Source organism: Hyla sarda, unplaced genomic scaffold, assembly GCF_029499605.1.
Source record: "Hyla sarda isolate aHylSar1 unplaced genomic scaffold, aHylSar1.hap1 scaffold_763, whole genome shotgun sequence".
Classification (NCBI taxonomy): Eukaryota; Metazoa; Chordata; class Amphibia; order Anura; family Hylidae; genus Hyla; species Hyla sarda.
Window position 1 is genome coordinate 82,397 of NW_026610787.1, and position 20,741 is coordinate 103,137.

Genomic DNA, 20,741 nt, shown 5'->3' on the forward strand with positions numbered 1-20,741 from the left:
TATCATGGTGATCTCTGTGGTTACTATCATGGTGATCTCTGTGGTTACTATCATGGTGATCTCTGTGGTTACTATCATGGTGATCTCCTCTGTGGTTACTATCATGGTGATCTCCTCTGTAGTTACTATCATGGTGATCTCTGTAGTTACTATCATGGTGATCTCTGTGGATACTATCATGGTGATCTCCTCTGTAGTTACTATCATGGTGATCTCTGTGGTTACTATCATGGTGATCTCTGTGGTTACTATCATGGTGATCTCTGTGGTTACTATCATGGTGATCTCCTCTGTGGTTACTATCATGGTGATCTCCTCTGTAGTTACTATCATGGTGATCTCTGTAGTTACTATCATGGTGATCTCTGTGGATACTATCATGGTGATCTCTGTGGATACTATCATGGTGATCTCTGTGGATACTATCATGGTGATCTCTGTAGTTACTATCATGGTGCTCTCTGTAGTTACTATCATGGTGATCTCTGTAGTTACTATCATGGTGATCTCTGTAGTTACTATCATGGTGATCTCTGTAGTTACTATCATGGTGATCTCCTCTGTGGTTACTATCATGGTGATCTCTGTAGTTACTATGATGGTGATCTCTGTGGTTACTATCATGGTGATCTCTGTGGTTACTATCATGGTGATCTCTGTAGTTACTATGATGGTGATCTCTGTGGTTACTATCATGGTGATCTCTGTGGTTACTATCATGGTGATCTCTGTGGTTACTATCATGGTGATCTCTGTAGTTACTATCATGGTGATCTCTGTAGTTACTATCATGGTGATCTCCTCTGTGGTTACTATCATGGTGATCTCTGTAGTTACTATCATGGTGATCTCTGTGGTTACTATCATGGTGATCTCTGTGGTTACTATCATGGTGATCTCTGTAGTTACTATCATGGTGATCTCCTCTGTGGTTACTATCATGGTGATCTCTGTAGTTACTATCATGGTGATCTCTGTAGTTACTATCATGGTGATCTCTGTGGTTACTATCATGGTGATCTCTGTGGATACTATCATGGTGATCTCTGTAGTTACTATCATGGTGATCTCTGTGGATACTATCATGGTGATCTCCTCAATGTTCTTTGCAGGAGTGAAGTATCTCCCGGTGACTTCAGATGTTGTGTCCAGCACCGTTCACACCAGAACCGAGAACAGCACCAGAGCGAGCGACGCCCAGAGGGACCACAACGCCCCCGACTACAACCCAGTCCTGGTGTACATGCTGACTACTGCAGCAGAGCCATACTGCGGTGAGTGCCAGATACTGGACAGGACAGAAGGGAGGAAGAAATGGATGTGTGGTGTCCCAGTATGGGAGATGTTACCTCGTACCCTTGCTGTCCTGTCAGGCAGCCTCCTTCAGTGTCCCCTGGGCCCCTTGCACCTGTTTCCCCCCTGCACATATGTTCTGCAGTGTAATGTATTATAAAATGTCTTGTATCTTTAAGAGTTATGTCATGTGATATGTCATGTGATTGTTACCCAGGAGGTATCAGTGACCAGGTGACCCCAAGAGTGACCCATGGGCTCCTGCTGGTCCTGCAGCCGCCATCAACTCATGTAAGATAAAGTCCCAGCTTCATGAGTCAAGTCAGCGCGGTCTGCATTAAATTGTCCAGTCCTACTACAAGTCCCAGCAAGCCCTTAAGGTCTCTGCGTCACTGGTCACCTCCTTGGGCCCTGGCTGAAGACTTTACCAGCTGTTTAGCCTCAGTAACGCTACCGTTATCCGTAACTTGTCATATTGCCCCCGTGCCTGACCCAGGATCCAGCTGTATACCTTCAGGTGGTAATAGGCTAAACCACGCCCTGGCGTCACAAATACAAGGGGTTAATGCCATCTGCCCCTAGGGTATCAACATCTGCCCTCATCACACCCTGTTACCACAGATGCAAATGAGATGGATATGGGATAGATATGGGATAGATATGGGATGGATATGGGATGGATATGGGATGGATATGGTATAGATATGAGATAGATATGGGATAGATATGGGATAGATATGGGATAGATATGGGATGGATATGGGATAGATATGGGATAGATATGGGATAGATATGGGATAGATATGGGATAGATATGGGATAGATATGGGATAGATATGGGATGGATATGGTATATATATGGTATGGATATGGGATGGATATGGGATAGATATGGGATAGATATGGTATAGATATGGGATGGATATGGGATGGATATGGTATAGATATGGGATGGATATGGGATGGATATGGTATAGATATGGTATAGATATGGGATAGATATGGGATGGATATGGTATAGATATGGTATGGATATGAGATAGATATGGGATAGATATGGGATAGATATGGGATAGATATGGGATGGATATGGGATAGATATGGGATAGATATGGGATAGATATGGGATAGATATGGGATAGATATGGGATAGATATGGGATAGATATGGGATAGATATGGGATGGATATGGTATAGATATGGTATGGATATGGGATTGATATGGGATAGATATGGGATAGATATGGTATAGATATGGTATAGATATGGGATGGATATGGGATGGATATGGTATAGATATGGTATAGATATGGGATGGATATGGGATAGATATGGGATGGATATGGTATAGATATGGGATGGATATGAGATGGATATGGGATGGATATGAGATGGATATGGTATAGATATGGGATAGATATGGGATGGATATGGGATGGATATGGTATAGATATGGGATGGATATGGTATAGATATGGGATGGATATGGGATAGATATGGGATAGATATGGGATAGATATGGGATGGATATGGTATAGATATGGGATGGATATGGGATAGATATGGGATAGATATGGGATGGATATGGTATAGATATGGGATGGATATGGGATAGATATGGGATAGATATGGGATAGATATGGGATAGATATGGTATAGATATGGGATGGATATGGGATGGATATGGGATGGATATGAGATGGATATGGGATGGATATGGTATAGATATGAGATGGATATGAGATGGATATGGGATGGATATGAGATGGATATGAGATGGATATGGGATGGATATGGGATAGATATGGTATAGATATGGGATAGATATGGTATAGATATGGTATAGATATGGGATGGATATGGGATGGATATGAGATGGATATGGGATAGATATGGGATAGATATGGTATAGATATGGTATAGATATGGGATGGATATGGGATGGATATGGTATAGATATGGTATAGATATGGGATGGATATGGGATAGATATGGGATGGATATGGGATGGATATGAGATGGATATGGGATGGATATGAGATGGATATGGTATAGATATGGGATAGATATGGGATGGATATGGGATGGATATGGTATAGATATGGGATAGATATGGGATGGATATGGTATAGATATGGGATGGATATGGTATAGATATGGGATAGATATGGGATAGATATGGGATAGATATGGGATAGATATGGTATAGATATGGGATGGATATGGGATGGATATGGGATAGATATGAGATGGATATGGGATAGATATGAGATGGATATGGGATGGATATGGGATAGATATGGTATAGATATGAGATGGATATGGGATGGATATGAGATAGATATGGTATAGATATGGGATAGATATGGGATGGATATGGGATAGATATGGTATAGATATGGGATAGATATGGGATGGATATGGGATGGATATGGGATAGATATGGGATAGATATGGGATAGATATGGTATAGATATGGGATGGATATGGGATGGATATGGGATGGATATGGGATGGATATGGGATAGATATGGGATAGATATGGGATAGATATGGGATAGATATGGTATAGATATGGGATAGATAGGGGATAGATATGAGATGGATATGGGATAGATATGGGATAGATATGGGATAGATATGGGATGGATATGGGATAGATATGGGATAGATATGGGATAGATATGGTATAGATATGAGATAGATATGGTATAGATATGGGATAGATATGAGATGGATATGGGATAGATATGAGATAGATATGGGATAGATATGGGATAGATATGAGATGGATATGGTATAGATATGGGATGGATATGGGATGGATATGGGATGGATATGGTATAGATATGGGATAGATATGGTATAGATATGGGATGGATATGGGATAGATATGGGATAGATATGGTATAGATATGGGATGGATATGGGATGGATATGGGATGGATATGGGATGGAAATGGGATGGATATGGGATGGATATGGGATGGATATGGGATAGATATGTGATGGATATGGTATAGATATGAGATAGATATGGGATAGATATGGGATGGATATGGGATGGATATGGGATGGATATGGGATGGATATGGGATAGATATGGGATAGATATGGGATGGATATGGGATGGATATGGGATGGATATGAGATAGATATGGGATGGATATGGTATAGATATGAGATAGATATGGGATAGATATGGGATAGATATGGGATGGATATGGGATGGATATGGTATAGATATGGTATAGATATGGGATAGATATGGGATAGATATGGGATGGATATGGGATAGATATGAGATGAATATGGGATAGATATGGGATAGATATGAGATGGATATGGTATAGATATGGGATAGATATGAGATGAATATGGTATAGATATGGGATAGATATGGGATAGATATGGGATGGATATGGGATGGATATGGGATAGATATGGTATAGATATGAGATGGATATGGGATGGATATGGTATAGATATGGGATAGATATGGTATAGATATGAGATGGATATGGGATAGATATGGGATGGATATGGGATGGATATGGTATAGATATGGTATAGATATGGGATGGATATGGGATAGATATGGGATAGATATGGGATAGATATGGGATAGATATGGGATAGATATGGTATAGATATGAGATGGATATGGGATAGATATGGGATAGATATGGGATGGATATGGTATAGATATGGTACAGATATGAGATGGATATGGGATAGATATGGGATAGATATGAGATGGATATGGTATAGATATGAGATGGATATGGTATAGATATGGGATAGATATGAGATGGATATGGTATAGATATGGGATAGATATGGGATAGATATGGTATAGATATGGTATGGATATGGGATAGATATGGGATAGATATGGTATAGATTATGGTATAGATATAGGATGGATATGGTATAGATATGGGATGGATATGAGATGGATATGGGATGGATATGGGATAGATATGGGATGGATTGGGATAGATATGGGATAGATATGGGATAGATATGGGATAGATATGGGATAGATATGAGATGGATATGGTATAGATATGGGATGGATATGGTATAGATATAGATGGATATGGTATAGATATGGGATGGATATGAGATGGATATGGGATAGATATGGGATAGATATGGGATGGATATGGGATAGATATGGGATAGATATGGGATGGATATGGGATGGATATGGGATAGATATGGGATAGATATGGTATAGATATGGGATAGATATGGGATGGATATGGGATGGATATGGCATAGATATGGTATAGATATGGGATGGATATGGGATGGATATGGAGAGATATGGGAGAGATATGGGATAGATATGAGATGGATATGGTATAGATATGAGATGGATATGGTATAGATATGGATAGATATGGGATAGATATGGTATAGATATAGGATGGATATGGGATAGATATGGGATAGATATGGTATAGATATAGGATGGATATGGTATAGATATGGGATGGATATGAGATGGATATGGGATAGATATGGGATAGATATGGGATGGATATGGGATAGATATGGGATAGATATGGGATAGATATGGGATAGATATGAGATGGATATGGTATTGATATGGATGGATATGGTATAGATATAGGATGGATATGGTATAGATATGGATGGATATGAGATGGATATGGGATAGATATGGGATAGATATGGGATGGATATGGGATAGATATGGGATAGATATGGGATGGATATGGGATGGATATGGGATGGATATGGGATAGATATGGGATAGATATGGGATAGATATGGGATAGATATGGGATGGATTTGGGATGGATATGGTATAGATATGGTATAGATATGGGATGGATATGGGAGAGATATGGTATAGATATGAGATGGATATGGTATAGATATGGGATGGATATGGTATAGATATGGGATGGATATGGTATAGATATGGGATAGATATGGTACAGATATGGTATAGATATGGGATGGATATGGGATGGATATGGGATGGATATGAGATGGATATGGGATAGATATGAGATAGATATGGGATGGATATGGTATAGATATGGAATGGATATGAGATGGATATGGGATAGATATGAGATGGATATGGTATAGATATGGGATGGATATGGTATAGATATGGGATAGATATGGAATGGATATGGGATAGATATAGTATAGATATGGGATAGATATGGGATAGATATAGTATAGATATGGGATGGATATGGGATGGATATGGGATGGATATGGGATGGATATGGCATAGATATGGGATAGATATGGGATGGATATGGGATGGATATGGGATGGATATGGGATGGATATGGGATAGATATGGGATGGATATGGGATAGATATGGGATGGATATGGTACAGATATGGGATAGATATGGAATGGATATGGGATAGATATGAGATAGATATGGTATAGATATGAGATAGATATGGTATAGATATGGGATAGATATGGGATGGATATGAGATGGATATGAGATGGATATGAGATAGATATGAGATAGATATGGTATAGATATGAGATGGATATGAGATAGATATGAGATAGATATGAGATAGATATGGGATGGATATGGAATGGATATGGGATAGATATGGGATAGATATGGGATAGATATGAAATGGATATGGGATAGATATGGTATAGATATGGTATAGATATGGGATAGATATGGGATAGATATGGGATAGATATGGAATGGATATGGGATAGATATGGTATAGATATGGGATAGATATGGAATGGATATGGGATAGATATGGAATGGATATGGGATAGATATGGTATAGATATAGGATGGATATGGGATGGATATGGGATGGATATGGGATAGATATGGGATGGATATGGTACAGATATGGGATAGATATGGGATGGATATGGGATAGATATGGGATGGATATGGGATAGATATGGGATGGATATGGGATAGATATGGGATAGATATGGGATAGATATGGGATGGATATGGTATAGATATGGGAGGGATATGGGATGGATATGGGATGGATATGGTACGGATATGGGATAGATATGGGATGGATATGGGATAGATATGGTATAGATATGGGATGGATATGGTATAGATATGGGAAAGATATGTGATGGATATGGGATAGATATGGGATAGATATGGGATGGATATGGGATGGATATGGTACGGATATGGGATGGATATGGGATGGATATGGGATGGATATGGGATAGATATGGGATAGATATGGTATAGATATGGGATGGATATGGTATAGATATGAGATGGATATGGGATGGATATGGTATAGATATGGGATAGATATGGGATAGATATGGGATAGATATGGGATAGATATGGGATGGATATGGGATAGATATGAGATGGATATGGGATAGATATGGGATGGATATGGTATAGATATGGGATGGATATGGTATAGATATGGGATAGATATGGGATGGATATGGTATAGATATGAGATGGATATGGTATAGATATGAGATAGATATGGTATAGATATGGGATAGATATGGGATGGATATGGGATGGATATGGGATAGATATGGGATAGATATGGTATAGATATGGTATAGATATGGGATGGATATGGGATAGATATGGGATAGATATGGGATAGATATGGGATAGATATGGTATAGATATGGGATGGATATGGTATAGATATGGTATACATATGAGATGGATATGGGATGGATATGGGATAGATATGGGATAGATATGGGATGGATATGGTATAGATATGGGATGGATATGGGATGGATATGGGATGGATATGGGATGGATATGGGATGGATATGGGATGGATATGGGATAGATATGGGATAGATATGGTATGGATATGGGATGGATATGGTATAGATATGGTATAGATATGGTATACATATGAGATGGATATGGGATGGATATGGGATAGATATGGGATGGATATGGGATGGATATGGTATAGATATGGGATGGATATGGGATAGATATGGGATAGATATGGGATGGATATGGGATGGATATGGGATGGATATGGTATAGATATGGTATAGATATGGGATGGATATAGTATAGATATGGGATAGATATGGGATGGATATGGGATGGATATGGGATGGATATGGTACAGATATGGGATAGATATGGGATGGATATGGGATGGATATGGGATGGATATGGGATAGATATGGTATAGATATGGGATAGATATGGGATGGATATGGTATAGATATGGGAGGGATATGGGATAGATATGGTATAGATATGGGATGGATATGGTATAGATATGGGAGGGATATGGGATAGATATGGGATAGATATGGGATGGATATGGGATGGATATGGGATGGATATGGGATGGATATGGGATGGATATGGGATAGATATGAGATAGATATGGTATAGATATGGGATGGATATGGTATAGATATGAGATGGATATGGTATAGATATGGGATAGATATGGGATAGATATGGGATAGATATGGGATGGATATGGGATGGATATGGTACGGATATGGGATCGATATGGTATAGATATGAGATAGATATGGGATAGATATGGGATGGATATGGTATAGATATGGTATAGATATGGTATAGATATGAGATGGATATGGGATAGATATGGGATAGATATGGTATAGGTATGGGATGGATATGGTATAGATATGGGATGGATATGGGATAGATATGGGATAGATATGGGATGGATATGGGATGGATATGGGATGGATATGGGATGGATATGGGATGGATATGGGATGGATATGGTATAGATATGGTATGGATATGGGATAGATATGGGATAGATATGGGATGGATATGGGATGGATATGGGATGGATATGGGATGGATATGGGATAGATATGGGATGGATATGGTACAGATATGGGATAGATATGGGATGGATATGGGATAGATATGGTTTAGATATGGGAGGGATATGGGATAGATATGGTACAGATATGGGATGGATATGGTATAGATATGGTATAGATATGGGATGGATATGGGATAGATATGGGATGGATATGGTTTAGATATGGGAGGGATATGGGATAGATATGGTACAGATATGGGATGGATATGGTATAGATATGGGATAGATATGGTCTAGATATGGTATAGATATGGTATAGATATGGGATGGATATGGTATAGATATGGTATAGATATGGGATGGATATGGGATAGATATGGGATAGATATGGGATAGATATGGGATGGATATGGGATAGATATGGGATAGATATGGGATAGATATGGGATGGATATGGGATGTATTGGTACGGATATGGGATGGATATGGGATAGATATGAGATAGATATGGGATAGATATGGGATAGATATGGGATGGATATGGTATAGATATGGTATAGATATGGTATAGATATGAGATGGATATGGGATAGATATGGGATAGATATGGTATAGGTATGGGATGGATATGGGATAGATATGGGATAGATATGGGATGGATATGGGATGGATATGGGATGGATATGGTATAGATATGGTATGGATATGGGATAGATATGGGATAGATATGGGATGGATATGGATCGATATGGGATGGATATGGGATGGATATGGGATGGATATGGGATGGATATGGGATGGATATGGGATGGATATGGGATGGATATGGGATGGATATGGGATGGATATGGGATAGATATGGGATGGATATGGTACAGATATGGGATAGATATGGGATGGATATGGGATAGATATGGTTTAGATATGGGAGGGATATGGGATAGATATGGTACAGATATGGGATGGATATGGTATAGATATGGTATAGATATGGGATGGATATGGGATAGATATGGGATAGATATGGGATGGATATGGTTTAGATATGGGAGGGATATGGGATAGATATGGTACAGATATGGGATGGATATGGTATAGATATGGTATAGATATGGGATAGATATGGTCTAGATATGGTATAGATATGGTATAGATATGGGATGGATATGGTATAGATATGGTATAGATATGGGATGGATATGGGATAGATATGGATAGATATGGGATAGATATGGGATGGATATGGGATAGATATGGGATAGATATGGGATAGATATGGGATGGATATGGGATGGATATGGGATGGATATGGTACGGATATGGGATGGATATGGGATGGATATGGGATGGATATGGGATGGATATGGTACGGATATGGGATGGATATGGGATAGATATGGGATGGATATGGGATAGATATGAGATAGATATGGGATAGATATGGTATAGATATGGTATAGATATGGTATAGATATGAGATGGATATGGGATAGATATGGGATAGATATGGTATAGGTATGGGATGGATATGGTATAGATATGGGATGGATATGGGATAGATATGGGATAGATATGGGATGGATATGGGATGGATATGGGATGGATATGGTATAGATATGGTATAGATATGGGATGGATATGGGATAGATATGGGATAGATATGGGATGGATATGGTTTAGATATGGGAGGGATATGGGATAGATATGGTACAGATATGGGATGGATATGGTATAGATATGGTATAGATATGGGATAGATATGGTCTAGATATGGTATAGATATGGTATAGATATGGGATGGATATGGTATAGATATGGTATAGATATGGGATGGATATGGGATAGATATGGGATAGATATGGGATAGATATGGGATGGATATGGGATAGATATGGGATGGATATGGGATAGATATGGGATAGATATGGGATGGATATGGTATAGATATGGGATAGATATGGTATAGATATGGGATGGATATGTGATAGATATGGTATGGATATGGGATAGATATAGTATGGATATGGGATGGATATGGTATAGATATGGGATAGATATAGTATGGATATGGAATGGATATGGGATAGATATGGTATAGATATGGGATGGATATGGGATCGATATGGGATGGATATGGGATAGATATGGGATGGATATGGGATAGATATGGGATAGATATGGGATAGATATGGTATGGATATGGTATAGATATGGGATAGATATGGAATGGATATGGGATAGATATGGTATAGATATGGGATAGATATGGAATGGATATGGGATAGATATGGTATAGATATGGTATAGATATGGGATGGCTATGGGATAGATATGGGATAGATATGGGATGGATATGGGATGAATATGGGATGGATATGGGATGGATATGGGATAGATATGGGATGGATATGGTATAAATATGGGATAGATATGGGATGGATATGGTATAGATATGGTATAGATATGGGATAGATATGGGATAGATATGGGATAGATATGGGATAGATATGGGATAGATATGGGATAGATATGGTATAGATATGGGATGGATATGGTATAGATATGGTATAGATATGGGATAGATATGAGATGGATATGGGATGGATATGGGATAGATATGGGATAGATATGGGATAGATATGGGATGGATATGGTATAGATATGGGAGGGATATGGGATAGATATGGTTTAGATATAGGATGGATATGGGATGGATATGGTATAGATATGGGATGGATATGGGATGGATATGGGATGGATATGGGATGGATATGGGATGGATATGGGATAGATATGGGATGGATATGGTATAGATATGGGATGGATATGGTATAGATATGGGATAGATATGGGATGGATATGGAATGGATATGGGATGGATATGGTATAGATATGGGATGGATATGGAATGGATATGGGATAGATATGGGATGGATATCGGATGGATATGTTATAGATATGGTATAGATATGGGATGGATATGGGATGGATATGGTATAGATATGAGATGGATATGGTATAGATATGGGATGGATATGGGATGGATATGGGATGGATATGGGATGGATATGGGATGGATATGGGATGGATATGGGATGGATATGAGATAGATATGAGATAGATATGAGATAGATATGGGATAGATATGGGATAGATATGAGATAGATATGGGATAGATATGGGATAGATATGGGATGGATATGGGATAGATATGGGATAGATATGGGATAGATATGGGATAGATATGGGATGGATATGGGATGGATATGGGATGGATATGGGATGGATATGGGATGGATATTGGATAGATATGGGATAGATATGGTATGGATATGGTATGGATATGGGATGGATATGGGATGGATATGGGATAGATATGAGATGGATATGGATGGATATGGGATGGATATGGGATGGATATGGGATGGATATGGGATGGATATGGGATGGATATGTGATGGATATGGGATGGATATGTGATAGATATGGGATGGATATGGGATGGATATGGTATAGATATGGGATAGATATGGGATGGATATGGGATGGATATGGGATGGATATGGGATGGATATGGTATAGATATGGGATGGATATAGTATGGATATGGAATGGATATGGGATAGATATGGTATAGATATGGGATGGATATGGGATCGATATGGGATGGATATGGGATAGATATGGGATGGATATGGGATGGATATGGGATGGATATGGGATGGATATGGGATGGATATGGGATAGATATGGGATGGATATGGGATGGATATGGGATAGATATGGTTTAGATATGGGAGGGATATGGGATAGATATGGTACAGATATGGGATGGATATGGTATAGATATGGTATAGATATGGGATGGATATGGGATAGATATGGGATAGATATGGGATGGATATGGGATAGATATGGGATGGATATGGGATGGATATGGGATAGATATGGGATAGATATGGGATGGATATGGTATAGATATGGGATAGATATGGTATAGATATGGGATGGATATGGGATAGATATGGTATGGATATGGGATAGATATAGTATGGATATGGGATGGATATGGGATGGATATGGTATAGATATGGGATAGATATAGTATGGATATGGAATGGATATGGGATAGATATGGTATAGATATGGGATGGATATGGGATCGATATGGGATGGATATGGGATAGATATGGGATGGATATGGGATAGATATGGGATAGATATGGGATAGATATGGTATGGATATGGTATAGATATGGGATAGATATGGGATAGATATGGGATAGATATGGTATAGATATGGGATAGATATGGAATGGATATGGGATAGATATGGTATAGATATGGTATAGATATGGGATGGCTATGGGATAGATATGGTATAGATATGGGATAGATATGGGATGGATATGGGATGGATATGGGATGGATATGGGATGGATATGGGATGGATATGGTATAAATATGGGATAGATATGGGATGGATATGGTATAGATATGGGATAGATATGGGATAGATATGGGATAGATATGGGATAGATATGGGATAGATATGGGATAGATATGGGATAGATATGGTATAGATATGGGATGGATATGGTATAGATATGGTATAGATATGGGATAGATATGAGATGGATATGGGATGGATATGGGATAGATATGGGATAGATATGGGATAGATATGGGATGGATATGGTATAGATATGGGAGGGATATGGGATAGATATGGTTTAGATATAGGATGGATATGGTATAGATATGGGATGGATATGGTATAGATATGAGATGGATATGGGATGGATATGGGATGGATATGGGATGGATATGGTATAGATATGGGATGGATATGGTATAGATATGGGATGGATATGGTATAGATATGGGATAGATATGGGATGGATATGGAATGGATATGGGATGGATATGGTATAGATATGGGATGGATATGGAATGGATATGGGATAGATATGGGATGGATATCGGATGGATATGTTATAGATATGGTATAGATATGGGATGGATATGGGATGGATATGGTATAGATATGAGATGGATATGGTATAGATATGGGATGGATATGGGATGGATATGGGATGGATATGGGATGGATATGGGATGGATATGGTGTAGATATGAGATAGATATGAGATAGATATGGTATAGATATGGGATAGATATGAGATAGATATGGGATAGATATGGGATAGATATGGGATGGATATGGGATAGATATGGGATAGATATGGGATGGATATGGGATGGATATGAGATGGATATGGGATGGATATGGGATGGATATGGGATGGATATGGGATAGATATGGGATAGATATGGTATGGATATGGGATGGATATGGGATGGATATGGGATAGATATGGGATGGATATGGGATGGATATGGGATGGATATGGGATGGATATGGGATGGATATGGGATGGATATGTGATGGATATGGGATGGATATGTGATAGATATGGGATGGATATGGGATGGATATGGGATGGATATGGTATAGATATGGGATAGATATGGGATGGATATGGGATGGATATGGGATGGATATGGTATAGATATGGGATGGATATGGGATGGATATGGGATAGATATGGGATAGATATGGCATAGATATGGGATGGATATGGGATGGATATGGTATAGATATGGGATAGATATGGGATGGATATGGGATGGATATGGGATGGATATGGTATAGATATGGGATGGATATGGGATGGATATGGGATAGATATGGGATAGATATGGTATAGACATGAGATAGATATGGGATGGATATGGTATAGATATGGGATGGGTATGGGATAGATATGGGATGGGTATGGGATAGATATGGGATGAATATGGGATAGATATGAGATGGATATGGTATAGATATGAGATGGATATGGTATAGATATGGGATGGATTTGGTATGGATATGGGATAGATATGAGATAGATATGGTATAGATATGAGATAGATATGGTATAGATATGAGATGGATATGGGATGGATATGGTATAGATATGAGATGGGTATGGGATGGATGTGGTATAGATATGGGATAGATATGGGATGGATATGGGATAGATATGAGATGGATATGGGATGGATATGGGATAGATATGAGATGGATATGAGATATATATGGTATAGATATGGGATAGATATGGGATGGATATGGTATAGATATGGGATAGATATGAGATGGATATGGTATAGATATGGTATAGATATGGTATAGATATGGGATGGATATGGTATAGATATGAGATTGATATGGGATAGATATGTGATGGATATGGTATAGATATGGGATGGATATGGTATAGATATGAGATGGATATTGTATAGATATGAGATGGATATGGTATAGATATGGGATAGATATGGGATAGATATGAGATAGATATGGTATAGATATGAGATGGGTATGGGATGGATATGGGATAGATATGGGATAGATATGGTATAGATATGAGATAGATATGGGATAGATATGGGATGGATATGGTATAGATATGAGATGGGTATGGGATAGATATGAGATAGATATGGTATAGATATGAGATAGATATGGGATAGATATGAGATAGATATGGGATAGATATGAGATAGATATGGTATAGATATGAGATGGATATGGTATAGATATGGGATGGATATGGGATGGATATGGGATGCATATGGGATAGATATGGGATAGATATGGGATAGATATGGGATAGATATGGGATGGATATGAGACGGATATGGGATAGATATGGTATAGATATGGGATGGGTATGGGATGGATATGGTATAGATATGGGATAGATATGGGATGGATATGGGATGGATATGGGATGGATATGGTATAGATATGGGATGGATATGAGATGGATATGAGATGGATATGAGATGGATATGAGATGGATATGGTATAGATATGGGATGGATATGGGATGGATATGAGATGGATATGGGATGGATATGAGATGGATATAGAAATGAGATAGATATGGGATGGATATGGGATGGATATGGGATGGATATGGGATGGATATGGGATGGATATGGGATAGATATAGGATTGATATGGTATAGATATGGGATAGATATGGGATGGATATGGGATGGATATGGGATGGATATGGAATGGATATGGGATGGATATGGGATAGATATAGGATTGATATGGTATAGATATGAGATGGATATGGGATGGATATGGGATGGATATGGAATAGATATGGGATGGATATAGGATTGATATGGTATAGATATGAGATGGATATGGTATGGATATGGGATAGATATGGTATAGATATGGGATAGATATGGGATGGATATGAGATGCATATGGTATATATATATATATATATATATATATATATATATATATATATGGGATGGATATGGTGTAGATATGGGATAGATATGGGATGGATATGGTATAGATATGGGATGGATATGAGATGGATATGGGATGGATATGGGATGAGTATGAGATAGATCTGGTATAGATATGGGATAGATATGGGATGGATATGGGATAGATATGGGATAGATATGGGATGGATATGGTATAGATATGAGATGGATATGGGATGGATATGGGATAGATATGGGATGGATATGAGATGGATATGGGATGGATATGGTATAGATATGGGATGGATATGGGATAGATATGGGATAGATATGGGATGGATATGGTATAGATATGGTATAGATATGGGATGGATATGGGATGGATATGGGATAGATATGGGATGGATATGAGATGGATATGGGATGGATATGGTATAGATATGGGATGGATATGGGATAGATATGGGATAGATATGGGATGGATATGGTATAGATATGGTATAGATATGGGATGGATATGGGATGGATATGGGATGGATATGGGATGGATATGGGATGGATATGAGATGGATATGGTATCGATATGGGATAGATATGGGATAGATATGGGATAGATATGGGATGGATATGGGATGGATATGGGGTGGATATGGGGTGGATATGGGATGGATATGGTATAGATATGGGATGGATATGAGATAGATATGGTATAGATATGGGATGGATATGGTATAGATATGAGATGGATATGGGATGGATATGGGATGGATATGGGATAGATATGAGATGGATATGGTATAGATATGAGATGGATATGGTATAGATATGGGATGGATATGGGATGGATATGGGATAGATATGGGATGGATATGGTATAGATATGAGATGGATATGGTATAGATATGAGATGGATATGGTATAGATATGGAATGGATATGGGATAGATATGGGATGGATATGGGATGGATATGGGATCGATATGGGATAGATATGGGATGGATATGGTATAGATATGGTATAGATATGAGATGGATATGGTATAGATATGGGATGGATATGGGATAGATATGGTATAGATATGGGATGGATATGGTATAGATATGAGATGGATATGGGATGGATATGGTATAGATATGGGATGGATATGGGATGGATATGGTATAGATATGGTATAGATATGGGATGGATATGAGATGGATATGAGATGGATATGGGATGGATATGGGATGGATATGAGATGGATATGGAATAGATATGGGATGGATATGGGATGGATATGGGATAGATATGAGATGGATATGGGATGGATATGGTATAGATATGGGATGGATATGAGATAGATATGGTATAGATATGAGATGGATATGGGATGGATATGCGATGGATATGGGATGGATATGGGATGGATATGGTATAGATATGAGATAGATATGGTATGGATATGGAATGGATATGGGATGGATATGGTATAGATGTGAGATGGATATGGTATAGATATGGTATAGATATGGTATAGATATGGGATGGATATGGGATGGATATGGGATGGATATGGTATAGATATGGGATAGATATGGTATGGATATGGGATAGATATGAGATGGATATGGGATAGATATGGGATGGATATGGGATGGATATGGGATGGATATGAGATGGATATGGGATGGATATGGTATAGATATGGGATGGATATGGGATAGATATGGGATAGATATGGGATAGATATGGGATGGATATGGTATAGATATGGTATAGATATGGGATGGATATGGGATGGATATGGGATAGATATGGGATGGATATGAGATGGATATGGTATCGATATGGGATAGATATGGGATGGATATGGGATAGATGTGGTATAGATATGGGGTGGATATGGGGTGGATATGGGATGGATATGGTATAGATATGGGATGGATATGAGATAGATATGGTATAGATATGGGATGGATATGGTATAGATATGAGATGGATATGGGATGGATATGGGATGGATATGGGATAGATATGAGATGGATATGGTATAGATATGAGAGTGATATGGTATAGATATGAGATGGATATGGTATAGATATGAGATGGATATGGTATAGATATGAGATGGATATGGTATAGATATGAAATGGATATGGTATGGATATGGGATAGATATGGGATAGATATGGGATGGATATGGGATGGATATGGGATGGATATGGGATAGATATGGGATGGATATGGTATAGATATGGTATAGTTATGAGATGGATATGGGATAGATATGGGATGGATATGGGATGGATATGGGATAGATATGAGATGGATATGGGATAGATATGGGATAGATATGGGATAGATATGGGATGGATATGGGATGGATATGGGATGGATATGGTATAGATATGGGATGGATATGGGATGGATATGGTATCGATATGGGATAGATATGGGATAGATATGGGATAGATATGGGATAGATATGGGATGGATATGGGATAGATATGAGATGGATATGAGAGTGATATGGTATAGATATGGGATGGATATGGGATGGATATGGGATGGATATGGGATAGATATGGGATAGATATGGTATAGATATGAGATGGATAAGGTATAGATATGGTATAGATATGAGATGGATATGGAATGGATATGGGATGGATATGGTATAGATATGAGATGGATATGGTATAGATATGAGATGGATATGGTATCGATATGGGATGGATATGGGATGGATATAGTATAGATATGGGATGGATATGGTATAGATATGGTATGGATATGGGATGAATATGGGATGGATATGGGATGGATATGGGATGAATATGGGATGGATATGGTATAGATATGGTATAGATATGGGATGGATATGGGATAGATATGGGATAGATATGGGATAGATATGGGATAGATATGAGATGGATATGGTATAGATATGGGATGGATATGGGATAGATATGGTATAGATATGGGATGGATATGGTCTAGATTTGAGATGGATACGGTATAGATATGGGTAGATATGGTATAGATATTAGATGGATATGGTATAGATATGGTATAGATATGGTATAGATATGGGATAGATATGGGATGGATATGGGATAGATATGAGATGGATATGGTATAGATATGAGATGGATATGGGATGGATATTGTATAGATATGGGATGGATATGGTATAGATATGTTAAAGATATGAGATAGATATGGGATAGATATGGGATGGATATGGTATAGATATGGGATGGATATGGTATAGATATGGGATGGATATGGGATGGATATGGGATGAATATGGGATGAATATGGGATGGATATGGGATAGATATGGGATAGATATGGGATAGATATGGGATAGATATGGGATGGATATGGTCTAGATATGAGATGGATATGGGATGGATATGGGATAGATATTAGATAGATATGGGATGGATATGGGATGGATATGGTATAGATATGAGATGGATATGGGATGGATATGGTATAGATATGGGATGGATATGGTATAGATATGGTAAAGATATGAGATAGATATGGGATGGATATGGTATAGATATGGGATGGATATGGTATAGATATGGGATGGACATGGGATGAATATGGGATGAATATGGGATGGATATGGGATAGATATGGGATAGATATGGGATAGATATGGGATAGATATGGGATGGATATGGGATGGATATGGGATAGATATTAGATGGATATGGGATGGATATGGGATGGATATGGGATGGATATGGGATGGATATGGGATAGATATGGGATGGATATGGTCTAGATATGAGATGGATATGGGATGGATATGGGATAGATATGGGATGGATATGGGATGGATATGGGATGGATATGGGATGGATATGGGATAGATATGGGATAGATATGGGATGGATATGGTCTAGATATGAGATGGATATGGGATGGATATGGGATAGATATTAGATGGATATGGGATGGATATGGGATGGATATGGGATGGATATGGGATGGATATGGGATGGATATGGGATGGATATGGGATAGATATGGGATAGATATGGGATAGATATGGGATAGATATGGGATGGATATGGTCTAGATATGAGATGGATAAGGGATGGATATGGGATGGATATGGGATGGATATGGGATGGATATGGGATAGATATTAGATAGATATGGGATGGATATGGTATAGATGAGTGGATTTTAGATGTATATTTGATGGACGGATATGGGATGGATGGGTAGGTAGATGAAAACCACAGTATGCTGGTTTT

General features: G+C 38.1%; 1 protein-coding gene across 2 annotated transcripts in view; it reads left to right on the plus strand.

Annotated features, from left to right (window-relative positions):
* PLA1A (phospholipase A1 member A) overlaps nucleotides 1-20,741 on the plus strand; it is a 61,589-nt gene that overhangs the window by 30,507 nt on the left and 10,341 nt on the right. For both annotated transcript variants that reach the window (XM_056554507.1, XM_056554506.1), the window contains one exon: nucleotides 1,113-1,274. In XM_056554507.1, coding sequence (XP_056410482.1) covers nucleotides 1,113-1,274 — 162 coding nt within the window. The remainder of the gene's footprint in view (nucleotides 1-1,112; nucleotides 1,275-20,741) is intronic.